Source organism: Pteropus vampyrus, unplaced genomic scaffold, assembly GCF_000151845.1.
Source record: "Pteropus vampyrus isolate Shadow unplaced genomic scaffold, Pvam_2.0 Scaffold632, whole genome shotgun sequence".
NCBI classification, from domain to species: domain Eukaryota; kingdom Metazoa; phylum Chordata; class Mammalia; order Chiroptera; family Pteropodidae; genus Pteropus; species Pteropus vampyrus.
This window is the reverse complement of record NW_011889413.1, coordinates 159,906-184,942: the sequence shown is the minus strand read 5'-3', so window position 1 is coordinate 184,942 and position 25,037 is coordinate 159,906. Positions and strand designations below refer to the sequence as shown.

Genomic DNA, 25,037 nt, shown 5'->3' with positions numbered 1-25,037 from the left:
GAGAAGCATGTGTGAATGATGGTCTGGCATGTTTTAAAAGCTGAGCCAGCAGCTGGAGACATGGCCTGTCCACATTGGCAGAGTTGCTGGCCGAACTGTGCTGTCATGGCTGGTGGCCTGGGGCCCGGCTGATGGCACTGCCCGCGGTGCTTCTGTCCCAGGATGGCGCTGCAGGACGCCCTGCGGAGGCTGCTGGGCTTGTTTGGGGAGACTCTGCAGGCCGCCGTCGCCCTGAGGAGCCGGATTGGTGAGCGCGTAGGGCTCTGCCTAGAGGACGAGCACCCACCTGACGCGAGGCTGGGGGACCCGGCCTTGACCACAGGTGACTGGGGGACACGTGCTGAGCCCTGACCGCAGCCCGCCCTGCTGCCCCGCGGTGCCGCAGCCTCATGCATGCGCCCCCTTGCAGCACCAGCAGCGGATGAGCTGTGGCCTGGGCCCGACGGGGCCCTACCCGAGCTGGATGCGACCCTGCCTGCGTGCTCCGAGCTGTCCTCCGTGGCCGAGGTCAGCAGCCACGTGCGCGAGAGCTTCCTCCTGAGCCCCGAGCGCGCGCTGGAGTGTGAGGAGCCGGTCCGGGGTGTCTACCGGAGCCTCGGCCTGGCGGTGGACAGCCTCCTGGATATGGTCCTTGACTCGGCTCGCCAGGTGAGCCGCGGCCCCTTGTAGCCCTGTGCCCGGCGCTGCCGTACGTCCCCGCCTCGCAGACGGGGACGGGGACGGGGACGTGTGGCAGGTCAGCACGCTGGTGGGCCAGCCCGTCTCCACTTGGCACTGGGATCTCACCCAGCCCCAGGGGCCAACGTGCTCCCTTATGTGCTGGGCATTTGGGGTCAGGACTTGATTCTGGTACCCTCCCCCCATGTCACCACCAGTGATGTCCTCTTCTGCACGTGTTCTCGGGCAGGACCCTTTTCTAACCCACAGTTCCTGAGGAGGCGGCCTTGCCATGAAGGAAGCCCTGCGCGTCGTTAGCGCCCATTTTGACTCTTCACGCCTGGTTTCACGTCCACATTCGGCACGTGTCTGGGGGGAACCCGTGGCGAAGGGAGTTGTTAACTGTGGCAGGGCCTTCTGTTCGGTCAGGAGGCCGTGGGGCGGGCGGTGGAGGTGGCAGAGAGCCGTTTCTGAAGCTTCGGGCTCAGGGCCGGCAGCTTCACCTGCCGCCCTTCCCACGCCCCCAGGCAGACTCTGCCCTTTCTTGTCCCCCCGGCGCCTCCTCTCTCCCGGACCGATGGCTTTGGGCGCTGACAGGTATCAGGGGTTTTGATTGGCCTTCCAGTGTCGTTCAGTGGACATGCACCATCGTGTGGGCTTCTGGTGCCTGCAGGTCTCGCTAGGCCGTGGCCCCGGCCTCGTGTTTGAGCAGGTGCACTGGTCTGTTGTGGGCCCACGCTGGCTGTCCCTGTGTCTCCTTCCCTAGAAGTCCACCCCCTGGGAGTGTGTTCCTCAGGCCGGCCACCGTCCCCACGGCAGGAAGGGGCATGGGCGCATGCGGGGAAAGCAGGGCCGGTGTGTGGGGTGGGGAGCAGAGCCTTGTGGGAGGCGGGCAGGCAGTGGCAGAAGGGGACTTTGGGTCCTCTTCAGGCTGGGGTCAGCGGTGGCGGGGGCAGGTGTCCCTAGGGGCCAGGCTGTGGGCGGTGGCCCAGAGCAGGCACGAGAAGAGGTGGACTTGGGGGCTGTTTCCAAGGTAGAGCTAGCTTAGCGGCTGAGTTGCATCAAGCACACAGGGAGGCGAGGAGGCCCTGGCCAGGCCAGTTGTCTGTGCAGCGAGGGCCCCAGGGCTGAGCTGGGAGGTGGGGGTGACAAGGGAGGCCTTCGAAGGCTGTCGGTGACGGAGTAGCATCGGGGTTTTTGCCTGGTGCAGCATCTAGCCCCGAGGGCCCTTCCTCCCAGCCCGCAGCCCTCACCATCTCCTCTCCACCTGCGGAGCTGGCAGCCTGCCCCTCCCCTGGTGCCAGGCCCTCCGTAGTTGGCTTCCTGCCACCTGTCTCGTGGTGTTGCCGTGCAGACACGTGGATCGGTGGTGCACGACTGCGTGAGCCTGTGAGCCACTGCAGACGCGGAGTCGTTTCTCGTTGACAGTCTGTCGAACGAGCAAGTCTTTTTAGTAACTAAGATAATGCCAAACATCAAACTGTCGTTTCACGTGGCATGTTTGTGTTTCTGCTGAGATTCTAAGCAAGTAGAATTCTGTGGGCGTTAACTACGCTTCGATGGCGTGTAACGTGCGGTCCCCGTTTTCAAACGCACCTTGGCAGTTGGAGGAGGCACGTCAGATCCACGCTCGTTTGGAGAAGGAGTTCAGCTGTAAGGATGAGGAGGTGGCGCAGGTCGTCCGGGAGCACCGGGCGCTGCTGGAGCGCCTGGAGGAGGAGAGCGTGGCCAGGACGCGGCTGACGCTGGAGCTACACAAGGCGGAAGGTGAGCGGCCGGCAGGCTGGGCGGGCTCGGGCAGGGACGTGCACACAGGCCAGGGGCACGTGGGCACAGCCGTGCTGGGGCATGCAGGCGTCAGTGACTTTCTTCAGTGGAACGAATCGCCTTTGGGAGGAACCGCGCTGGTTCTGGGGGCTGTCAGGGTCGCCACACAAGGCCCGTGGAGAGGTCTGGTCCTGGCACGTACTTCCTACTGCTGTTTGAGCCGACGACCTCAGAGGGTGACGTGGTGACGGGCAGTGGGTGCCCCCAGAAGTCCCTTCTATGACGGCCCCTGCCATCTGGAGCTCACAGTGCGCGTGTACGTAGGGGAGGCGGGGGTGTCTGTGCCGTTGCTCATGGGTGTCGCCGTGTCTGGCGGCTCCAGCGCCTCCCTGGGGCTGACGTCTGCTGGGGCTGGGCACACCCTTGGCAGCGGTGTTGTCCTGCGTCCCCAGGCGTTATCGAGGGGTTCAAGGTGGAGAAGGCCGGCCTGCAGGAGGCGCTGGGCCAGAAGGAGGCAGCCGAACGGGACCTTGTGGTCCAGCTGGAGAGCCTGAGCCAGCAGCTGCAGCGCGCGACCCGGCAGCAGGCAGAGCTGGAGGAGGAGAACGCGGGCCTCTGGCACCAGAAGGATGCGGCGGCCGCAGAGGCCCAGGCGCGGGAAGCCGGTAGGAGGCTGGCGGGGGTGCGTGTTCCAGGAGAGGAGGAGGAGGGGCTGCGGGGTGCCTTTCTGAGGGAGCCCTGCCCTGTGGTGCTGGTCACAGGAGCGCCTGCCTGTCACCCTGGTACTCGGTGTCTGGGAAACAGTGCTGAAGCAGCCGAGCCCGGGAAAAGTGGGGGTGGCTTAGAAACGAAATGACAGACGCTCCTGACGTGGCCCTGCACTAGGAGAGGCCGCAGCTTCAGTGGGAGCAGCTGTTAGTTTTAGGTTCTTAGGCGTCTCAGGCTTTAGAATATTCTAAACGAAAATTACGTGGGAAGCGCAACACACTGACTTTGCAGGTGGGTGTCCTCAGCAGTGAGGAGCAGCTCTGTGTGACCTCAGCTTTCCCCACCTGTGTGTCCCCGTGGCGGGTGCCTGGGACGCCTGCCGTCGTGGCTGCCGGCCACGCCTGTGCTCTGTGGCGGAGCCTTGGCCGTTTCTGGGACTCTGTCACCCATTCAGAAATTCATGTTTTCTCCACCAAACTCTCTGTTCTTTTTTATTTTCTCGTTCATGGACAACCGTTTTCACTTGCCTGTGCCCTGGGTGGCGCTTTGCCCTGCCAGGTCTGTGAGCCCCAGCGACCTTGGGCTCCTAGACGTTCAGGTCCCACAGGCTGGTGGCCCTGTTCAGCAGAGACTGGTTCGCACCCAGCTCTGGGCATCCAGCCGCGCGCGGTGTTTCGGCTGTGTTCATAGTCACTCCCAGATCTCGTCTTTTCACTCGGCTCTTTCATTTTTCGTGTACACGTGTGAGTCTCTTGGGCCGTTTTCCATTTTTTGACATAAACTTTGATGTTAAAAATGTTAACATTCTCTCTGTATCAGTTTCCACCCTCCAGCGCCTCACGGACGTTACCCCGACAGCTTTGCGCGCGCTCGCCTGTGGGCGTCCCCTTTGCTGTGTAGCCAGGTTGTCCCACGGCGCCCAGGGCTGTGTGGCCTGGTCCTTGCGCTTCCTGTGAGTGGCTCCGCCCCACCTCACTGTGACCGCCTTTGCTCCGTGCCCCATGTCTTCCGTGTCTGCTCCTGTGCCCGGTCAGTGTCGCTTGCTCCCCCGCACCAAAGCTGTCCCCCAGCATGAAGGGGGAGTGAGGCTTTGGCCTGTGTGTGTGCACGTGCGTGAGCACCGTGTCTTCGTGTTGTGCGCATTGCCATCGGACGTCAGGAAGTCATAGATGGTTTTCTTTTTGGCTCGACACTGTCAGAGAAGGAAAACTCCAAGATCTGATGCCTGAAATCGCCATTTTGGGGATGAGGTTGGGGCTGGAAGGTTCCAGATCTGATTTCTCTTCCTTTAAAACCGAAGCCATGACCCACCGTTTTCTCGCATGTAATGCTTCTGCCGAGCTGTCTTTCTCTTGCTGCTTTGCGGGTGTTTTTAGAACCCTCTTTGTCCTGAGGCTCTTACATGTCGCTGTAATGTGTCTCGGTTGGTTTCCCAGACCCATCCTGTTCTAAGGGCCATTGCTTTTCATTAAGTCTGGGATTTGTCACTATGTCTCATGCGATCACCTGTTTCTGTCCTGGAACCCCTTAGGGGTGGCACTGCCCAGTGGGACAGGCCCATCTTGTGCAAGGCCCTTATGCACGTTACCACTGTCACCACCTGGCCCAGGTTTCTCTGCTGGGCGGCCAGGCCACACCCTGTCCATCAACCCGTGCGTGTCGCTTGAGCACTGGTACTTTCAGTGCCCGCTCCTCATCCTGGCTGTGGGACCTGGGGGAGACAGAGGCACGGGGCCACCTGAGCTGCTCATGGCTCTGGCCATGGACCAGTCTGTCTTAGCTGCCCGAGACCTGGGTGGCTGTGCCTCATCTGGCCTGGCTCTCCCAACACGGCCTCTGTGCATCCCCTGGGGCCCTGTACCCCATGGGCTGGTCCCCGTGGCCCTCCTGAGGCAGTGACCACCCTGCAGAGAGGCCTGGCCCGCCTGTGTGCCTGCGGTGCCTGGGCAGAGGCGGGAGCTGGGCCTGGAAGGGACAGACCGGGAGCCCTCTCTCGGACCCAGACCGGTCTTTCCTTTGCTTTGTTTTGTCACCAGGAAAATCTCGTGCTTTCTCTGGGCTCCTCTGGGTTTGCTTTCATTTTCACTTAATTAGCTCTGCCTTAACTTCTCACGGGATCACTGTCCCTTCTCCCCTTGACACACAGTTGTACGTTCTTGGCTTGGGACTCAGCACGCGCCAGCACACAGAAGGTGCCCGGTTTCCTTGCCCCACCCTCGCCACGGCTCCCCTGGGGGCAGCCCCGGCCCTGCTCCGGGGCCTGACGAGCAGTGTCCACCTTTCCAGTTGCGGGGAAAGTCAGCTCTGCCTCCTGCTGGTGCTTCAGGGCGCCGCCGTCTGTCCTGCGTGCTTTTCTTTGCTTCCTTTAGAAGCTAGGACACCTGGGCACGTTGTCGCGTCTTCGTCTAGCTTCTGTGACGAAACACGGGCTGGGTGGCATGTAAACAGTGAACACTGCTGCAGTCCCGGAGGCTGGAAGTGCAGCGTCGGGCGCTGGCGTGGTGGCTTCTGGCGAGGGGGCTGCCCGGGCACAGAGGCTCTTCCTGCTGTGTCTCCTTGCGCAGAAGGGCCGGGGTGCTCCCAGAGGGCCTCAGAACGGCGCCAACCCCAGCACGGGGGCTTCTGTCCTCGTCACCTGGCCACCGGCCAGAGGCCCCACCTCCCGACACCATCACGTTGTGGGGTAGGGTCCCCCATGTGAATTTTGGGGGACATTTAGCCGCCAGCGGTGGCGTGGTGGAAACGAGTCGTAGAGGTTGTCCAGGGCCAAGCACATTTTCTGCTCTGTCACTGTCCCTTCTCTTGCTTCTGCCTTATATTCTAGGTTGCCCACTTTTCTGTTTTCATCTCTGGAAACGCTGTGTTTTCATTTCTAGGCATTCCTGCTGCTATAGCACACGAGGACTCAGGTTTGTGAACACACACGAGTGGTTTGTGTGCGACATGCTGTGTGTTTGCCGAGATAATTGCAGGGGTTTTACTAGAGGGAGAAGTACTCCGGAGCTTTTGAGACAAACTGAAATAAAACGGTAACTGTAGTCTTTAGTGCTCTCACGTAGAAACGGGAACGTCTTCCTCCCGTGGTGCTGACGGCAGGACCCAGGCCTTGCCCTGTTGCAGTTGTCCACGGCTGGGGGCGGGGCCGGGCCGCCACAGCTTCTGTGCTGCCCGACTCTGCATTGGTCCTCTGCACGGCCTCAGCCGCTACACGGTCGCCTGGCGCGGTCTCCGTGCGCAGTCCCCACGCACGCAGTCCCCTGGCACAGAAGCCGTGTGTGCCCAGCCAGAGCCTTCCCTCCAGCACGTGGCCCTGAAGGTAGCGGTGTCCGTCATAGCAGTGGCACATGAGCCTTGCTTTGTGTCTCCCAGGGTTGAGAATGACATTTGACCTAACTGCATGTTTAATGCCAATTTACTGTAATTGCTTATTTACCAGCACGGAGGTTTGTGGAAGGTGCTGTGTCAGTGGTGACGGCTGTTGCTCATAAAGGACTGACAGGTCCTGTGAACCAGAGTTATCAAGCTTTGAAAGCTGCAGGTGTGAACAAAGCCTGGGTTCCGTGTGGCGTCAGCTTCTGCACAGTATGACCGCCTCTGGCTGCACAGGAGAAACCCTCTTAACAGATGCTTCCTGAGTCTCGGTCCCATCAGGACCGCAGCCTCGGTGGTGAACTTTGTCGGCTGCCGTCCTGCTGAGGGCCTCAGCCTCCCTTCCCCCATGCTGTCCCAGCCCTGGGGCGTGGCGAATGCTCTCCTGCCTGGCCTCAGACAGAGGTTCCAAGTTGTAGTTCTTCCCAACCCAACCCCCCCCCCCGCTCCCCGTGCCAGGAATTGGTGGGAAGGCACAATTCCTGGAAAATCACCTGGTGCTGGCATTTGGGAGTATCGAGATGAAGTTTCCTCAGGCTTTAAATTTTTCATTTTAGCCAAGTTGAATTTAAAAGCTGCAGTTTAAAATTTTTATTTATTTTTGCAAAAGTGCTTGACTTTATTTTCGGTGCATGTTTGGCTGAGTTATGGCTGTACGAGGACATGGGCGGCATCTGATGGCACAGGCTCATGCCGGCTTGTGGGGTGCCCGTGTCCCCCTCTTGGCTATGTAGCCCCGGTCGTGTGCTGCTCCTGCATATGAAGAAGGAGGGGACCGGACAGGGACGCCCGTGCCGTGTCTGTGGAAGCCTCAGGGAGCCCCACGCCCCAGTCTCCGGCCAGGACGTGGTCTCCGGCTGTCAGGGCGCGTGTCACGTGGGTGGCGGCGATGCACGGCCGGGGATTTGCCTGTTCTCTCTGTGCCCGCAGCGCTTCGGAGGGAAGTGGAGAACGCGAGCCGGGAGCAGGTGGAGAGCAGAAGGCGGTGCGAGAAGGACCGCCGCGCCCTGCTCGCCCAGGTGGGCGCCCTGGAGGCCGAGCTGGAGGAGCAGCTGTCGCGGCAGCAGGCGACTGCCGTGCAGGCCTCGGAGCTGTGCGCCCTGCGGCAGCAGGTGGAGAGTCTGGACAAGCACCTGCGCGGCCAGCGGCAGTTCATGGACGTAAGCGTGCCGAGAAGTCCCGCGTGCGCCACGTGTCCGTCTGCAGACCGGCCTCAGGGCTTCAGCACCGTGTTCCGTGGTGGCGCCCGCCGCGCCTTTGGGAGGGCCGGCCGGGCGCTGTTGGTGCCGACGGAGCAGCCTGAGCCCCGTGGCCACACTCCGGACGCCCCTCCCCCCCGGGTTATCCTTCCATGCCCGCCACTGGCTTGGGTTCTTGCCTGCCATCTGGGGGCCACCCTGCTTGTCACAGGAAGGGCCAGCCGCCTCGTCCAGCTGTATTTCCGCAGCGCCCTGCCGGGGCCCGTCACCGCGCAGTGGACTTGCGTGTCCTGTGGAAGCTCTGGCCCTCGCGTGGGAGGGGGAGCGGGTGGTCAGCGTCAGACCCAGTGCTGCTCCTCTGCCCCTCCCGTCCTTCACCGGTCCCCTTCAGAGGGAAGGGGTGTGACCAGGGGATGATGTCGCCGCGAGCCACGCACACTGTCTGCGTCTCGCAACAGGAGCAGGCCGTGGAGCGGGAGCACGAGCGCGAGGAGTTCCAGCAGGAGATCCGGAGACTGGAGGAGCAGCTCCGCCGGGCGGCCCGGCCGCAGCCCCGGATCCCCAGCGACGGCGACGTGAGTCGGCCACACTGCCACACTCGCAGGCAGCACTTCCGTGCAGCGCCTTCTAGCTCCATCTCTACCCACGCTTGCTCCCATGCACGCGGACAGCAGCGGGCACCGCCGGGTGGGGAGGCACGTGGCCCACGGGCCACCCATGTCCGCGCCCGCGCGTCCCGCCGCCTCGGGCGACCTGCCTGCTTTCTCCCGTCTGAAGGAGCTGTGGTCAACTTGCCTGTTCTTTTTTAAAGTTAGACTTATTTTGAGGTAATTGGATTCACTTGCAGTTGTGAGGGGTAAGACACAGAGGTCCTGTGCACCCTGTCCCCAGCTTCCCCAGTGGTGACATCCTGTGGGTCCAGCCTGAGGTCACAGCCAGGTTGCTGGCGGCAGACAGAGGACACCGGCTCCCTCCCCCAGTCTTCCGCGAGCTCCGTCCTACCTGCACTGTCGTGCGAGGGGGCCGCGCAGGGGGCGCCCTTGGCGAGCGCCTCCTCTCTCAGCCAGTCCTCTGGCGGTCCACGCGGGGCGTTGCGGTGTGTGCCGCGCTCTTCTTCGTTGCTGGGTGGCGTTCCAGTCCTCACTGTCACAGTTACTTTTACTTTACTAACAGATTTTAGAGCGTCTTTGTGTCTTTATTGAGGCGATACTTTCTAACGACTCTTTTGTCACGTTCTTCCCCAGGGCTGCCTTGTGCAACCCTGGTCTAGAGAGCCACGTGCAGGATCGGCATTCTCTCAAGTGTGTTGGGTAGTTTTAATAAGGAAAACTTTTTTAACTGTTATTATTTCTCAAGCATTTTTTCATTATTTTAGATTGAATTGTTACAGGAGAAATTAAAAGAAAAATCAGATGAATTTGACGAATTGGTTATAAAGAAAGAATTAGCAGACAGACAAGTGTTGATCCAGGAAGAAGAAATTAAGCATCTCAAAGAAACCAACGCCGACACCCGCAGAAAGGTGGCCCAGCTCCAGGAGGAGCTGGAGGAGCTCCGGCAGGTGAGTGGCCCGGTCCTGTGTGGCCCCACCCACCGCCCCGGTGCTCTGGCTGCTCGGTCCCCCTGCCCCACCTGCGCCGGCACCAGGGAGGCCGAGTGTCAGCGAGGACCCAGGCCAGTCACTGCAGGCCTTCGTTTGCTCTGAAGGAAAACGCTGCATGGGTCTCCTGTAGGGTCAGGCCTCTGCTGTGTCTTGTCAGTGCTGACACTCTGGTCACCAGACGTGTGGGGGTCCAGTGCAGCTCTCTAGTCTCGGCAGGTCCCAGCACGTGTCCTGCAGTTCGGCTTGGTTCCGACTCCAGCTGTGGGGCTGGTGCCGGCCCCCCAGTTAGGGCTCAGTCTCACAGCACTGCCCGCCTTCAGATGTCGCTTGCAAGTCCCGGGCCACACGTACTCTGACTGACTGCCTAAAAATGGGGGTCTCCCCGACTCCTCCTCGGGTTCCATGAATTTGCCAGAGTGGCTCACAGAGCTCCAGGAAACACGTCACTTAGTTTGCATAAAGGATGTCACTTGGGACAGAAGGAAGGAAGACGTGTGCGGGTGGGTCTGGGGGGCTCCCAGCCCCCTTGCTCTCAGGGTGCACTGATGCCCCAGCACTGCCGCCCCAGTACCACCACTGCTCACCAACCCGGACGCTCTCTGAACCCTTTCCTTGAGGTTTTAGGGAGGTCCCACCCCCTGGGCAGGATGGATTGTCACTGAATGATGGTGACTAACTCAGCCCGGGGATTGGGGTGGGGCTGTAAGGTCCAGCTCTCTCCTTTGTGGTTGGTTCCCCTGGCAACCAGTCCCCACCCTGAAGTGAGCTGGGTGCTTTCCAGAAGTCACCTCAGTAACGTGAGCTCAGGTCCTGGGAAGGGGCTTGTTGCAAATGGCAAACTGTTCATCTGTTGTCACTAGGGGGTCCCGGGACTTCTGGGGGCTCCCTCAGGAGGCGGGTGGAGACCAGCTAGACCATCTCGTGCATCACGGCGCCGAGTGTGAGCACTGTGTGATAGCTTGTACAGCGCTCCTAGTGATGTCACAAAACAGAGCTTCACTAGGTGAAGCTCTGGCACTAGGTGAAGGTGGCAGGTTTAAAAAGTTATTCCATTAGATACAGCTACAGTTATTTTAATTTTTGAGTTTAGTAAATTATGTCAACTCCTCAGTGAAAATGCGTCCAGCTGCCGTTTTCACGTTGCTATTTGCAGTTACGCATCTGAGGGACATGTGCTTCTGCCCACACCTGAATGCTTAGGCCCGGTGCGAGCTTGGCGGGGGCGGGGTGGGGCGGGGCATCCCATCAGCACTGGGCAGCACTTGGACTTGCGACAGCCCACGTATCTCCTGCTGCTGGCGGACGAAAGGTCGTGAAAAGTGAGGCGCGTCTTCACAGTGGACGTGCCCACGGGGACTGTCGAGTGGGGTAGAGCCTCTTTCTCGAGTATACCTCCTCACTGGCCTGCAGGGCAGTGGTATGTCCGCCACTCGGAGGCTGGCCTGGGGACAGCTCTTCGGGGCTGCCCCCCCCTTCATCTCCAGCAGACATTTGCTGAGCTGCTCAGGTGCAGGGGGTAGAAAATGTCCTTTTTCCCCAGGGTGGGACCAAGTGTACAGCTCTGTGTGCCCATTGCTTCCCCACTCGATGTGCTGTGGCCCTTTTTTCCGTGGTAGGTTTTCTTTGAGGGCATCAGTGGGTGGCAGACGCTTAGTACAGACATAGTGTCAGCCAGCATCCTGTTCTCTGGCAAGTTCTCTAGCGTTTTTGAGCAGCTGTCAGTCTAGAGACTGTTTCTGTTCCACGCCGAGTAATTGCTAAAGGCCAGTTCTTCGGTGGAGTGCCGGCTACACTGGCTTTTGGGGACGTACGCCTCAGCATGCAGATCTCTGCTCCACAGCATGGCTGGGTCCCGGGAAGGTGCGTGCAGGGAGAGCTGGGGCACGCACACCCCACGGCAGCGGTTTTAGGCCCTTCATCCCGAAATGCTTGCCTGGGACAGACCTCCTGTCTTTCTTCAACAGGACAAAGTGGCGTCACAGGGACAGGCGAGGAGCTCGCCGCTGCTGTCCACACAGCGGACCGCACCAGAGGAGGACAGCGGCCCCTCACATCCTGTAGGCCACTGCCCCGAGCGCCCGGAAGTCCCGTTAGAGGCGCTGCAGAGCACCGAGGTGCGTGGGCATGCGGGGGGTTCACGGATGTTGATTGAGGGTGTAAGGGTGGGCGTGCTCAGCACCGCGGCCTGCGGGCCCCACGCCCCTGTGTCGGCACAGGGCGTCCGCACGATGTGTTAGTGGGTCGTGACCACTGCATGTTTTTCGTAATTTTAACATTTTTATGTAGGTTGGAGGGTAGTAATAACTTTTTTTGGCATGTATTTTTAAGTCCTTCAGTGTGATTTAATAATTATCAAGTCAGTTAGAGTGCTGGGTAACTTTTAATACTTCTCTTTCATGGAAAGGTTTTGGACTTAAAAGAGCAGTTAGAGAAGATTAAGGGTGGCTTAGTAAGTGAAGACGAAGCACTACAGCTGAACGTGACCTTGGACGTGCAGAGTGGCCGTGCCAGCACCGGGGGACTTGAGGACGAGAGTGCTGCTGCGCAGGTGAGCTGCAGACCCACCTCGACACCCGGGCTCCAGCTGACGACGTGAGGGCTGCGGCCCGCCGTGGGGACTGCCAGCTGTGGGGACGGGACCTTTCTGGAGACGGGGCCCTGAGCTACAGGCGACTCTAGGAAGTGCCTGCCGTGTGTCTGCACTCTGGCCGGCGGCCGGGCAGCTTCTAGGAGTAATGGGCCAGAGTCTCTTTGGCTGGCGGTCTGCCTGCCTCTGCCTCCACACCATACGTGCTTCCCTTGGCAGCTCAGCTGACAGTCGAGGCTTTGGAAGGCTGCTTGTTGGAGTGAGGGTGCCGGAGAGGCACTTCCTGGATAGCTGTGACGAGGAAACACATTGGAGCTGGGAACAGTGGCCCCGCGGTGGCCATCCCGGGGATGACCAGTCTAGAGGAGGCGATGCTTAGTTACTCATCGGTGTCCTTTCCAGCATAAGGTGGAAAAAGTCTGCTTTTAAATCTTCTCTGTTATCTTAATGCAGTTCTGCTTTTGAAGCAAAAAAGGCAAACCAGCTCTGTAGAGTGGAGAGAGTGATCAAGGTCATAAAGAAAATGTAACCGTAAATCATGGCCTTGAAGTGTGCTGCGCTCAGGGCCACTGCCGGTGCTGCTGCCTGGGCGTGGTCGGCGAGCGACGGGCAGCGCTGACAGAAAGCTGGGGGGCCGTGTCACTGATGCCCGATGCTCACAGAGGCTTCCTCTGCACGCCTGTGAACTGTCCTCCGTGGAGATGGAGTCTTGGGTCAGCCCTGGAGTCACTTAGTCCCTGGGTGAGACGCGGGTAGGGCAGGCTTTCCTTAACCTGTGCCGATCACCTGCAGAGATGCAGTGACACTGAACGGACGTGTCATTTTAAACAGAAAGCCCTTTAATAGCAAAACGTTTCAAACCGAGTGTTAGTATTTGAAACCGCAGACTCATTTACTAGGGTATTTCCCATCTGCAAGGCCTGGGGTCTGTTTTCCACAGTAATGCTTTGCCGGCCTCATTATTTTCATCATCATCATTCCCACAGGCATTTCTGCAAAACAGAGAGAAGGGGGTGATGTGTGTGAGTGAGCAGGTCGAGGCTCCACTGGCTGGGTCGCTGGCGGGGTGGGGACGGGGTGCCCTCAGCAAGGTAGGCAGTCCCTGACAGTGGACACACTGGACTGCATTCTGATCTGCCTTTGGCCGTAGCGGCATCTTGGGCTTCATGTTCTTGGGTAGTGTTACGTGTGACCTCGGATCAAAGGGGCCCCTGAGGTGACACCACATAAAGCTTAGTGTTTTTTTCACTGATGTTGATTGAGAGTATAAGGGTGGTGGTAGCTGTTGGGGTAAAAAGGAGATGTTTTATCTGCAGTTTTTCGTGTTTTCAGATTTACACTGACAGGCTATTGGGATATTAATGGTTTGTGTTGGTATCATATATTTGGCGAAATTTAAAAATATTATTTTGCGTTACTTTGAGGAGCGCCTTTAAAGCCAGTGACTAAATTTTTTTAAATTTATTTTTCAATCGCAGTTGACATTCAATAGTATATTAATTTCAGGTATACGGCACAGTGCCGAGACATTTAAATAACTTAGGAGATGATCCCCCAGTAAGTCCAGTGCCGGCCTGGCACCGTGTGCAGCTGTTCCAGTGTCACTGACCGTGTCCCTTACGCTGTATGTCACACCCCGTGACTGTTTCGTAACTGCCCGCTTATACTTCTTAGTCCCTTCCCTCTTTTCACCCAGCCCCTCTCCCTTCTGGTGACCGTCAGTTTTTCGTATGTGTGTTTCTGTTTTGTGTGTTTGTTTGTTTTGCTTTTTGGATTCCACATGTAAGTGAAATTGTGTGGGATACATCTTTCTGTGTCTGACTGATTTCACTCAGCATGACGCCCTCTGTGTCGCAGCAGATGGTAGGATTTCGTTCTTTTTTATGGCTGAGTAATATTCCACTGTCTACGCGCACCATCTCTTCTTTATCCGGTCTTCCGTCAGTGGGCACTTAGGTTGCTTTTGTATCTTGGCTATTGCGAGTAGCGCTGCAGTGAACATAAGGGCGTCTGAATCTTTTCAATGTGTTTTTGTTTTCTTCAGATAAACACCCAGAGGTGGGATTGCTGGCTTATATAGTAGTTCTAGTTTTAATGTTTTGAGTAACCTCAAAACTGTTTTGCATTGTGGCAGCACAAATTTGCAGTCCAACAGTGCACAAGGTTTCCCTTTTTGAGGACATCCTCACCAACACTTTCTGTTTGTTGATTAATTGATGACGACTATTCTGACAGGTGTGAGGTGACAGCTCATTGTGGTTTTAATTTGCATTTCCCTGGTGATAGTGACGTTGAACATCTTTCCATGTGTCTGTTGGCCCCGAGTATACATACATATCTCATATATATAATTCCGCACATAACCTTGTGTTCTGTCACCTTGCCAAATTCATTACGTCCACAGCGTGTTCATTGGTTCCCAGGGCTCTCTATGTCTGCGATAAAGTTTTGTTTCTTTCTGGTCTTTGTCTCTTCTTCTTCTTCCGTACTACAACATATGTAGTACAGTGTTAAATGAAACGGGGGAGCAGCCATCTTTGCTTTGTTCCTGGTTTGGGGGAAAGTGCTCAGTGTTTCATCATAAAGTGTGACGGTGGCTGTAGGTTTTCCATAGATGTCTTTTATCAGATCGCAGAAGTTACTTTTTATTTCTAGTTTGCTTTTTCTAAGTCTACAAAATAGTATATTGTTTTAATCTTTTATGCTACTGATGGGATTAATTACACCGAGTGATTTTTGAAGGTTAAACCAACCTTGCCTTCCTCGGATAAACCCCACGTGGTGGTGATGTACTTTTAACGTATTGCTGGATTTGATTTGCTGGTCTTTTGTTAATGATTTTTGCATCTGTGTTCATGAATGTTATCAATCTTTAATTTTCCTGTTTTTAAAAACATTTTTTCAGGTTTTAGTGTGGAGGTTTGCTGGTTGTGTAAAATGAGTTACACATTTTCTCACTTTCTCCTTTTTCCGCTGAGAAAGGTTCTTTAATGTAGACGTGATTTCTTCTTTAAATGTCGGAACACAGTCAGCAGTGACACCATCTGGACTGGGAGGGTGCTTAAGTGGGGTTTTTATAATCAAATGAACTTAATAGCATATTTGGGGGTATTTGGGTTTCTATTTCATCTCGTGTTAGTTTTGATAAGTTGCATTTTTGCAGTGAACTTGTCCGTTTAAATTGTCAAATTTCTTGGCATGAAGGAGGTTATAATTTTTTGTTATTAACACATTAAACATCTCTTAGTTCTGCAGTGACGATCCTTTTTCCATTCCTGATATTGGTGAAGTTTGTGTTTTCTCTTTTTCTTGAAGTCTCTCCCTAACTAAGGCTTTGTCGATTTTTTAAAATGTTTTTCCAGCTTTTGGCCCTGCTAGTCTTCTCAGTTTCTTGTCCATTTCGATTTATTTATTTATTTATTTTTGGAACCCTTCTGCTCACCTTTGGTTTGTTGTTTTGCTCTTTTTTTTAATTTTTTTTCTTTCTGCTTTAGGTGGAACCTTTGGTCTTATTTTTTAATATAGCCATTTTGTATCTATAAGAAAGATTTTTAAGGTTTGTTTTTTTTTTTAAATTCTACAGTAACATTCACTTTTCGGTGAGCAGTTACATGAGCTTTGAGAAATGCTTTTGGTCCTGTAATCACCACCGCAGTCGGAATGCAGACTGGTCCCTCACTCGGAACCCCCCGTGCCGCCCTTCCAACCTCAGGGCGCCTCCGGCCTGCTCTTCAGCCCTGAGCTCTGCCTTTCCCAGGGCACCATGTCCGGTCGCGTGGAGTGCTGTGCGTGCCCTCCAGCAAGCCGGTGCACGTGTCCAGCAGTTGGCGCCTTGATTGCCGAGTCGCGTTATGTGGCTGTTCGGAGGTTTGTTCTCCCAGCGACTCATTGAGGGCAGGGCGCTCGTGTTGTTTCAAGGTTGGGCAGCTATGCACTGAGCTGCTGTAAACATTCATGTACAGGTTTTTGTGTAAAAATAAGTTTCACATCTTTAAGGTAGATAGCTCGGAGTAGAATGGCCAATTCACGTGTCAGCATACGTTTACCTGTAAACGAAACTGCCAGGCGTCCACAGAGCTGCCCGGCGCGTGCTGGGCTCAGTCTCGCTTTTAACCCTTCGCGTGGCGTGCGGCGGTGTGTCCTTGTAGCTGGAACCTGCATTGCCTTGATGCTCGACAGTCTCGAGCACCTTTCTGTGTGCTCGTTTGCCATTCATCGTGTGTTGAGGTACAATGTTCTAATCCTTTGCTAATTTTCCAAAGTTGGGTGGTTCATTTTCTGATTGCCGAATTTGGGTAATTCTTTATACCTTCTGAACACATTTTTTGATATATGATCTACAAATGTTTTCACCCACTGTCTTATCTCTTCATTCTTTTTAACATCGTGTTTCTTTATAACAGCGGAACTTTTTAGTTTTGAGATCAGATTACCGATTTTTTAAATGGATTATGCTTTTGGAGTTGTGTGAGAGCTCTTTGCCTAAGCACAGATCACACAGATTTTGTTCTGTTTTCTCATAGAAATTTCATAGTTTTGCTTTGTATTCAAGACTATGATATACTTTTTTTTTTTTTTTTGGCACATAGATGTCCAATTGTTTCAGCACTATTTGTTCAAAGACTAATTTTTTTCTCCATTGAATTGCCATTACACTATTCACAAAAATCAGTTAACTATATTTGTTTGGATCTACTTCTGAACTCTGTTCAGTTCTATGGATGCAGATTTCTCTCTCTTAATGAATATCGCACTATTCCTACTTCTGTAGCTTTATAATAAGTCTTGAAATCAGATAATGTAAGTCAGCCAACTTTTCCTGTTGACAAAATTGTTTTGGTTATGCTTTCTTTGGGTTTCTTTGGGTTTCCGTGTAATTGTAAAATCAGCAGGGTGGTCTCTCAAAAAAGTCTTGCAGGTATTGTGATTAGGATTGCATTGAATCTGTAGATTGATCTGGAGAGAATTATAGTCCTAACAATATTGCATCTTCCAGTCCATGAACATGGTACAACTCTCCATTTATTTGTCTTCTTGGGTTTCTTTCATTGGTGTTGTGTAGTTTTCAGCTTACATATCTTGCATATATTTTGTTTTATATCTTATTTGTGTGACGCTATCGTAAATGATATGTTAACTTGATTTTTAAAAGTTATGTTTTAATTTTAAAATCTAACTGTTCATTGCTAGTATACAGAAATACTTTTGACTTTTTAAAAAATACGGTATCTTATGGCCTTGCTAAATTCACAAATTCCATGTTTTTTGTTTTATTTTTTAGTCTTTGGAATTTTCTGTGTGGAGTGTTACATTATCTGCAAATAGGGACAGTTTAATGCCTGCCTTTCCAATCTGTATGCTTTTCATATATTTTTCTTGCCTTATGAGCTAGCTAGGAGTTCCAGTACTATGTTGAGTAATGGGTGAGAGTGGACATTTTTGCCTTGTTTCACATCTTATGAGAAAGCATTCAGTCTTTCTTTATTAAGTAGGAGAGAAATTACCTGTAGGTTGAGGGGGTTCTTCTCTATTCCTTGTTTTCTGAGAGTTTTTATCAAGAATGTTGTCGAATTTTGCCAGATCAACTTTTTCTGCATCTATTGATACAATCATGTGATTTTTCTTCATTGGTGGGTAATATTGATCCAAATAGTGAACCAGCCTTGAATCTCCAGAATATGTCTCACTTGGTCATGATGTATAGTTCTTATTTGCTGAATTCTATTTCCTAGTGTTAAGAATTTATGTATCTGCACTCACCAGGGATATTGGTCTGTGGTTTTCTTATGACGTCTCTCTGGTTTTGGTATCAGGATGATATTGGCCTCATCGAATGAATTGTTTCCTTTTCTAATTTCTGGAAGACATTGTATAGAATTGGTATTTATTTGTTAAATAATGAGTAGAATTGTCAGCGAAACCATCTGGGCCTGGCAAGTTATTTTTTTAAATTATAGATTAAATTTCCTTAGTGGTTACAGTGCTGTTCAAATTGATATTTCAAACTGGGAAATTTTCGGCCATTAGTGAAGGTTTTGTTTGTTTGTTTTTTTTGTATGTTTTTTGCCTCACTCTCTCTACAGGAGCTCCAATTACAAATATGCCAGACCTTTTGTCCTGTGGGTATTTGAGGCTTGTGTACATTTTTAGTATTTTTCCTTTTTTCCCCTCTGATGGGATAATATTTATGACTCTTCAAGCTTGTGGACTTTGTCAGTCTAGGATTTTCTTAAGCCCATAGAGTGAATTTATCAAATTCAGACATCGTAGTATTTATTTGTTTGTTTGTTTGTTTGTTTGTTTGTTTGTTTTAGGCGAGGCAGCCAACCCTTGATTGACCTCACAGATTGCAAGGACCTTGTCAGCTTACAATTCCGTATTTTTTAATTTTTTATGCCTGTAGCACCTGGTCTTCCTAGGCGGTCTCCCATCCAAGTACTAACTAAGCCAGACCCTGCCTCGCTTCCCAGATCAGATGGGATCGGGCGCATTCAGGGTGGCAGGGCCGTAGAGAGACATTTTAACTTTTAGTTCTAGGATTTTGGTTTCTTGTTATAATCTCTGTACCTCTGCCAAGATTTCTTATCTTTTTGTTTATCTCGAACATACTTTCCTTTATGTGTTGAACATAGCTGTGACACCTGCTTCAAAATTCTCATTTGCTAGTGCCAGCATTTTTGTCATCTCCTGGTTGGCTGCTTTTGGTCGTCTTTTCAGAATTTGTCATATATTGCTGGTTTTTTGTGTTTCGAACATTTCAGTTGTGTTCTTGTTGATATTCTGAGAGTTGTCTTGTGAGAACTTGCCTCTGAAGCATCGCAGTTTTTGTCCTAATGGTAGTCACCTTGGCCGAGTCAAAGTGCGTGCTCCGTCTGGCGTCTTGAGATCGCGCAGGGGCCCGCCCGCGACGTGGGCAAGTCGGCACTCAGAGTTCAAGGCTCCCTTCCCTGCTTTCGTCACCTCCGTCTTGCTCTCCTCAGCCTTGGCTGCCCAGTTCCTTCTCCTGGGCCTTGTCTGGCCGCGCTGCCTGAGGGCAGTGTCTGCGAGAGGGAACTCCACCATCTGGTGGCCCCATCTGAGTCCCCTGCATGACGTTCTGAGCCCACAGGCAGGTGGGGTGTGACCTGTCAGGTCTCACGGAGTCAGTTCCAAGGCGCTCCGGGGGCACCTGTTGGCTGCTGGCCTATGGTTTCAGTCCCACATCGCGACCCCCTGCTGGCGTCGACTTCCCACCCCCAGAACCATGCTCCCTAAGGGGGAGAACACCCCTCTGAACCCCACTTCCAGGTAGAGTGAGCCTGTCCTGACACTTGGGCGTCAATGGGGCAGCTGCGGCCGGCATGAGCCGCCGCACGGTTTCGGGGAGACCGCGATGTGCGCACTTGGCCCGGTTTCCCCCTCCTCTCCGCTCCTGGCCCGCCACTGCCCACTGCTTCCTCGCCAGCTCCAGCTGCACCGTGTCACAGACCGTGTGCTCCAGATTTTTTGTGTTTAACACTTTGAAGCCACCTTCACGTGCTCGCTTTAATGTTTCAAGTGCAGCATTATGTCGCGATTATGGCCGTTTTGTAGCGCACACGTCTCCATCCTGTGTATGTGGCGCATAAAAGCAGTGAGCGCTGGCTGCACAGTCCGGCCCAGCTGACCCCCCCACCGCCTGAGCTGGTGGAGGGTCTCGCCGTGCACTGACCAGTTTGCTTTTGCTAGCGGTACAGTGTGGCATTCAGGTGTAACTGTGCGTGTGTATAGCTGATAAACACAAAGGTTCTCTCATTTTCGTTTTAACTGTGGGCCAGATCTGAATACGAGTTTGAAGAATCGTCAGGTAGTGCTAGTGAAACCCGGATTGTGAGGAAATCGTCAGTTCCTAGGAAGCAGAACATGAGACGATAATACGTTGGTTGGCTATTGACTCGAACACAAATCGGTTAGAATTTTTCATGTTTTTTTGATGTGGTCTTAAGAGGATGGACTTTGGATCTATAGGGATGTAGATTCAATCCCAATTTTCCGTTTACGGTCTCTGTGGTTTTGAAAGATACTTAATATCTAATTTTACTTGTCCCAGCTTTAAATTAGGAGTGACAACATGCCTTACCTGAAAGTTGTCAAGGATTAGATGAAGTAGCACGAGCACGTACTTTTAGGAAAAATGGTAAAAGCAGTCGTTGGGGCCTGGTGTGTTCCAGTGCTCGGTCCTAGTGGTGCGGGCAGCAGGGCCACGCAGTGCGGGGACGTGCCGTGTGCCTGGCTCGCTCACACGCTTCGTCATGCAGATTCCCTAGCCCGATCGTCTCGCTGTTATTCCAGTGTTAGAACGACACCTAAAACCTAAATGCTCCCTAGACAGTAACTGAACACACATCTAAAAAGGGGTGGAAACGTTGGTACGAGGTGTCATTGGCTAAAATGTGGCCGAGTTGGCGCTGCCTCTGAGTTTTGCCGCTGAGGGTTGGAGTCCGGAGCAGCGAGCGGCCCGGCAGCCGCCGGGGTTCTGCCCACGGGTCTGGAGTAGCTGGGGTGTGGCGCTGCGGCTGTTTACACACTGACGGTCATTTGGGGGCATCGTACGTTAGGCTCCACAGTGGCGAAGTCTCTACTTCAGCCGCAGGAACTTGGAGCCCTCGGGTGAGGGCCGGCGCTCTGGCGTCCCTGCGGTTCCTTTGCTTCTGAGATGTGTCCCCCCGCCAGGTCGCGGACGCTGGACACCCTGAGGTCGAGGAGCTGAAGTCCATCATCGAGAGCCTGCAGGAGAAGCAGGCGCGGCTGCAGAAGGACAGAGCGGACGAAGTCGAGCAGCTGCACGAGGTCATCGGGAGGCTGCAGAGGGAGCTGTCGCTCGGGGCGCCCGTGGAGCGCGGGCACAGCCTCGGCCCGGCCCAGGACCTGCGGAGCGAGCTGCAGTGTGGGCTGCTGTGCCTGCAGGCTGAGGGGGCCGAGGCCCAGGCTGCGCTGCAGGCCGAGCTCCACGCCGCACTCGCGGCCAAGGACGCCCTGAGCCAGCGGCTGGCGGAGCAGGAGCGCCGACATGGCCGGGCCCTGGAGGCCCTGCAGCAGCGCCTGCGGGCTGTGGAGGCGGCGGCCACCAGGCGGCTGGCCCAGCTGGGGTCCTGCGCGGCCCTCCAGGAGGCCGAGGCTCAGGGCTTGGCCTCCCAGGTCCAAGAGTGGGAGGCCGCCTTGAAGGCAAAGGACGTGGAGATCGCCCAGAGAGATCTGGAGCTCGAGGCTCTGAGCAGGCGGACGGCGGCCCACTCCGCCGAGCTGGAGGCTCTGCAGGTGGCTGTCACCCGCCTCCGCCGCTCCCTGGAACAGACGCCCCTGGGGACCACACACGAGCCCCCCAAAGTGCAGCGGCTGCGAGCACAATGTGTCCGCCTCAGCCGCCGGCTGCAGGCACTGAATCAGCGGTTCCTGGGGTGCCAGGAGGAGCTCGACAAGCAGCAGGCACACGGGGTCCCCATGTCCCCCAGCGTGGAGACCAGCTCCCAGGAACAGGTGTCCAGGAGTGATGAAGCCCCGTGTGGGGAAGAGTCAGAACACAGCACAGGCAGCAGGCAGCCAACTGGCGGTGACCCCCAGGTGGGCCTGGCTCCCCTGCAGGCCTCGGGCGCAGCCTCTGGGCATAGGGAGCGGGGCGGCCGGGCGCCTGCGAGCCCCGTGCAGGCAGTGGGTGGCCGGGCCCCGGGGCTGGACCGGCGGCGCTGTGTGTTCTCTGCAGGAAATGGGCTTCTGTTCTTACTCTCCTGCTCGTGTCTCTGTCTCTTTACCTGTAACGACCCTCCTCTGTTTGGCGTGGGGGACGCATTTTCTGGTGGGTGGCCCCCTGTCCTGGAGGAGGGCGTCCGCGCTGGTGCTGGCCCGCGGCCTGGCCTCAGGACACACGTGTGCAGTGCAGACGGGCTGCATGGCACAGTTTTGTACACATTTAAACTTGTTATCGTTGTAAGTTACCTAGGCTTTTTAAGACACCTCTCTCTCTGACAGGGAGTATCGGTGCTTGGAGGTCCCCGTGGGCCAGGCATCCCTCTAGTCCCTTGAGACCTAGTCAAATGGTTTAGTTTTTACCCAGCATTTCCATGAAGCAGGTTCAAGCTCATTTCTTTCTGGAATATGCTCCAGTTTGCCTTTGAGTAGAACGCTGAGCGTCCGCTGCCCGTGCCCCTCAGCTCGGCTCAGCGCTGCTGTTCTAGCATCGTCTTTGTTTTCCCCACGCTCTGCAGAGGCCAGCGAGGGACAGCCTGCAGCCTGCCGGAGCCCTGGTGCCAGCCGGCCACGCGGGCCTTCCCAGACGGGACGGCGCGGCGGTGGCGCTCACGCTCTGCCAGAGGCAGCTGGAGTCCGAGCTGCTGCTGCTGAGACAGGAGATGCGCCTGGGTGCGGCCCAGCACGGCACGGCGCCGGGGGCGATGCAGGTACGGGGCCCACGGGCGCGCGGCCCTCTGTGGCCAGGCGCCAGGCACCACCTCTGGCGTTTCCGCTGAGGTCACACGCAGTGTGGACTGCAGACAGGGCTGCGTTCTCCGAACCCGTCACGTTCCCATGGCTGTGCAGGTTCACGTTGAAATTCCTTGTGTTTCGTATAAGTGCTCTCGAGAGGCTGGCTTGGGGGCTGGGGTGGGCATCTTCCCCTGTGCCCGCTGGCCCTTTCTATGTCTTCTTTAGAGAAATGTCTGAGTTTTTTGCTCATTTTAAAATCAGGTGGTTGGGGTTTTTTGTTGTTTCAGGAGTTCTCTATATTCTGGAAATTAATCCCCAATTAGATGGGTGATATGCAAAGATTTTCTTCTATTTTGTGGCGTGCCTGTTTACCCTGTGCACACACTTTAAAGATGAATGAAGTCTGAGTTTTCTGTTTTTTGTTGCTTGTACCTTTGGTGTCATATCCTGTAAGTTACTGCCTACCGTAAAAAGCTGTAAAGCTTTTGCCCTATGTTTTCTTCTCAGTTTTATAGTTTTAGGGCTTACATTTAAGTCTTTGACCCATTTCGAGTTAATTTTTACACATAGTATTCTGTAAGGGTCCAACTTCGTTCTTTTGCGTGTGGATACCCACTTGTCCCAGCATCACTGTTGAAAAGACTGTCCCTTCCCCAGCGAATGAATGGTCTCTGCAGCCTTGTTGAAAGCATTTCACTGTGTACGTGCGGGGTCTACTTACCGTGTCTCTCCTGCATTCATCGATATGTCTGTCTTCATGCCAGTACCACACTGTTTGGATTCCTATAGCCTTGTTATAAGTTTTGAAATTAGGAAGTATGAGTCCTCTAGCTTTGTTCTTCTTTTCCATGATTGTGTTTTGGTTATTCTCATGTCCTTTAAAATCTTATATGAATTTCAGAATGGGTTTTTCTTTTGTTTTTTTCTTTTTTAAATATTTATTTATTTAGGCAATCCTTGGTTGATCTCACAGATGGCAAGGACCTTGTCAGTTTACAATCCCTTATTTTTCATTTTTTATACCTACAGCACCTGGTCTTCCTAGGTGGTCGCCCATCCAAGTACTAACCAGGCTCAACCCTTCTTAGCTTCCGAGATCGGACGGGATCGGGCACGTTCAGGGTGGCAGGCCATAGACCAGAATGGGCTTTTCTGTTTCTCCAAAAAATATCACTGGAATTTTGATAAAGATCACATTGAATATATAGGTCGCTGGGTATCGCTGACATCTTAACAATATTAAGTATTTCAATCCATCAACATGAGATGCGTTTCCATTTATTTATGTCTCCCTTAATTTCAGTAATATTTTGTAGTTTTAATTGTACAAGTCTTTCACTTTCTTGGTTAAGTTAAATTTCAATTTTTTTTTGTTTTGGTTGTTATTATTATAAGTGGAATTGGTTTTCTAGTTTCCTTTTCAGATTGTTCATTGGTCATGTATAGAAATGCAACTAAGTTTTTGTATATTGACTTTGTATCCTGTGACTGCTGAATTTATTTATGAATTTTATCAGCTTTTTTGTGGAATCTTTAGCGTTTTCTACATATAAAAGCATTTCGTCTGTGAACATAGATAGTTTTACTTCTTCCTTTCCAATTTGGATGCCTTTTCTTTCTTTTTCCTGATTAATTGCTCTCGCCAGGCCTCCCAGTGCAGTGTTGACAGGAAGTGGGGGAGAGGGATTCGGTTTCCGCTGTTGCTCTTGTATGGCTTTTATTGTGTTAAAGTCGTTTGTTTCTTTCTATTCCTAGTTACGTTGAATGTTTTGATCATGAAAGGGAGTTGAATTTTACCAAATGCTCTTTGTGCATCGATTGAAATGATCATGTGATTTTTTTATTTCATTCATTTTGTTGCTATGGTGAATCACATTGATTTTTCCTATGTTGAACTATCCTTGCATTCAAGGAACAAACATCACTTGATCATGGTACATAATTCTTTTAATATGCTGTCAAATTCGACTCTCTAGTACTTTGTTGAGGATTTTTGCATGAGTGTTCATAAGGAATATCGGTCTGTAGTCTTCTTGTATGTGTCTGGCTTTAGTATCAGGCACTGCAGGCTTTGTAGAATGAGTTGGGCCACTCACTCTGCTTCTGTCCTATGAAAATGACTATAGAGAATTAGTATAATTTCTTCTTAATGTTTGGTAGAATTCACCAGTGAACCCCTCTGAGACTGCTGCTTCCTGCACTTCAGTTTTTTTGAAAAACTTGAGAAGGATTGATATATTTTTTTAATTGTTTGATAGAATTCACCAGTGAAGCCTCGGGTCCGGGGCTTATTTTCGTTGGGAGGTTTTGGGGTGCTGATTGCACTCTCCTTTGTGTCTCTCGTGACTGTTTTTGGTTTAAATTTATTTTGTCTAATATTAACATAACCACCTCTGCTCTCGTTTTTTAGTATTTACGTGGAATATTTTTTTTTGTTTTACTTTCAAGCTGTTCATATCTTTGTGTCTAAAGTGAGCCTCTTGTAGATAGACTGTAGTTGGGTCATGTGTTTTCATCCATTCTTCTTACTTCTGTCTTTGATTGGAGAGCTTTAATTCTTTCAAAGTAATTACCGATAAGGAGGGTTATACTTCTGTCATTTGGCCATTTGTTTTCTATCTGCCTTATAGGGGGTTTTTTTTGGTCCCTCTTTTCTTGCATTACTGTCTTCACTTGTGTTTAGTTGGAGTTTTTTTACAGTGAAATATTT

General features: G+C 53.0%; 1 protein-coding gene and 1 pseudogene across 7 annotated transcripts in view; one reads left to right on the top strand and one right to left on the bottom strand.

Annotated features, from left to right (window-relative positions):
• Window positions 1–25,037, top strand: part of PCNT (pericentrin) — an 88,824-nt gene that overhangs the window by 39,466 nt on the left and 24,321 nt on the right. For 6 of the 7 annotated variants that reach the window (XM_023525820.1, XM_023525818.1, XM_023525817.1 and 3 more), the window contains 11 exons: window positions 162–322; window positions 410–648; window positions 2,262–2,424; window positions 2,877–3,089; window positions 7,432–7,661; window positions 8,159–8,275; window positions 9,076–9,261; window positions 11,268–11,417; window positions 11,708–11,851; window positions 20,582–21,469; window positions 22,111–22,302. In XM_023525820.1, the coding sequence (XP_023381588.1) occupies window positions 162–322; window positions 410–648; window positions 2,262–2,424; window positions 2,877–3,089; window positions 7,432–7,661; window positions 8,159–8,275; window positions 9,076–9,261; window positions 11,268–11,417; window positions 11,708–11,851; window positions 20,582–21,469; window positions 22,111–22,302 (2,683 nt within the window). The remainder of the gene's footprint in view (window positions 1–161; window positions 323–409; window positions 649–2,261; window positions 2,425–2,876; window positions 3,090–7,431; window positions 7,662–8,158; window positions 8,276–9,075; window positions 9,262–11,267; window positions 11,418–11,707; window positions 11,852–20,581; window positions 21,470–22,110; window positions 22,303–25,037) is intronic. The other variant, XM_023525821.1, reaches the window with a different exon arrangement.
• Window positions 23,348–23,465, bottom strand: LOC111733749 (annotated as a pseudogene).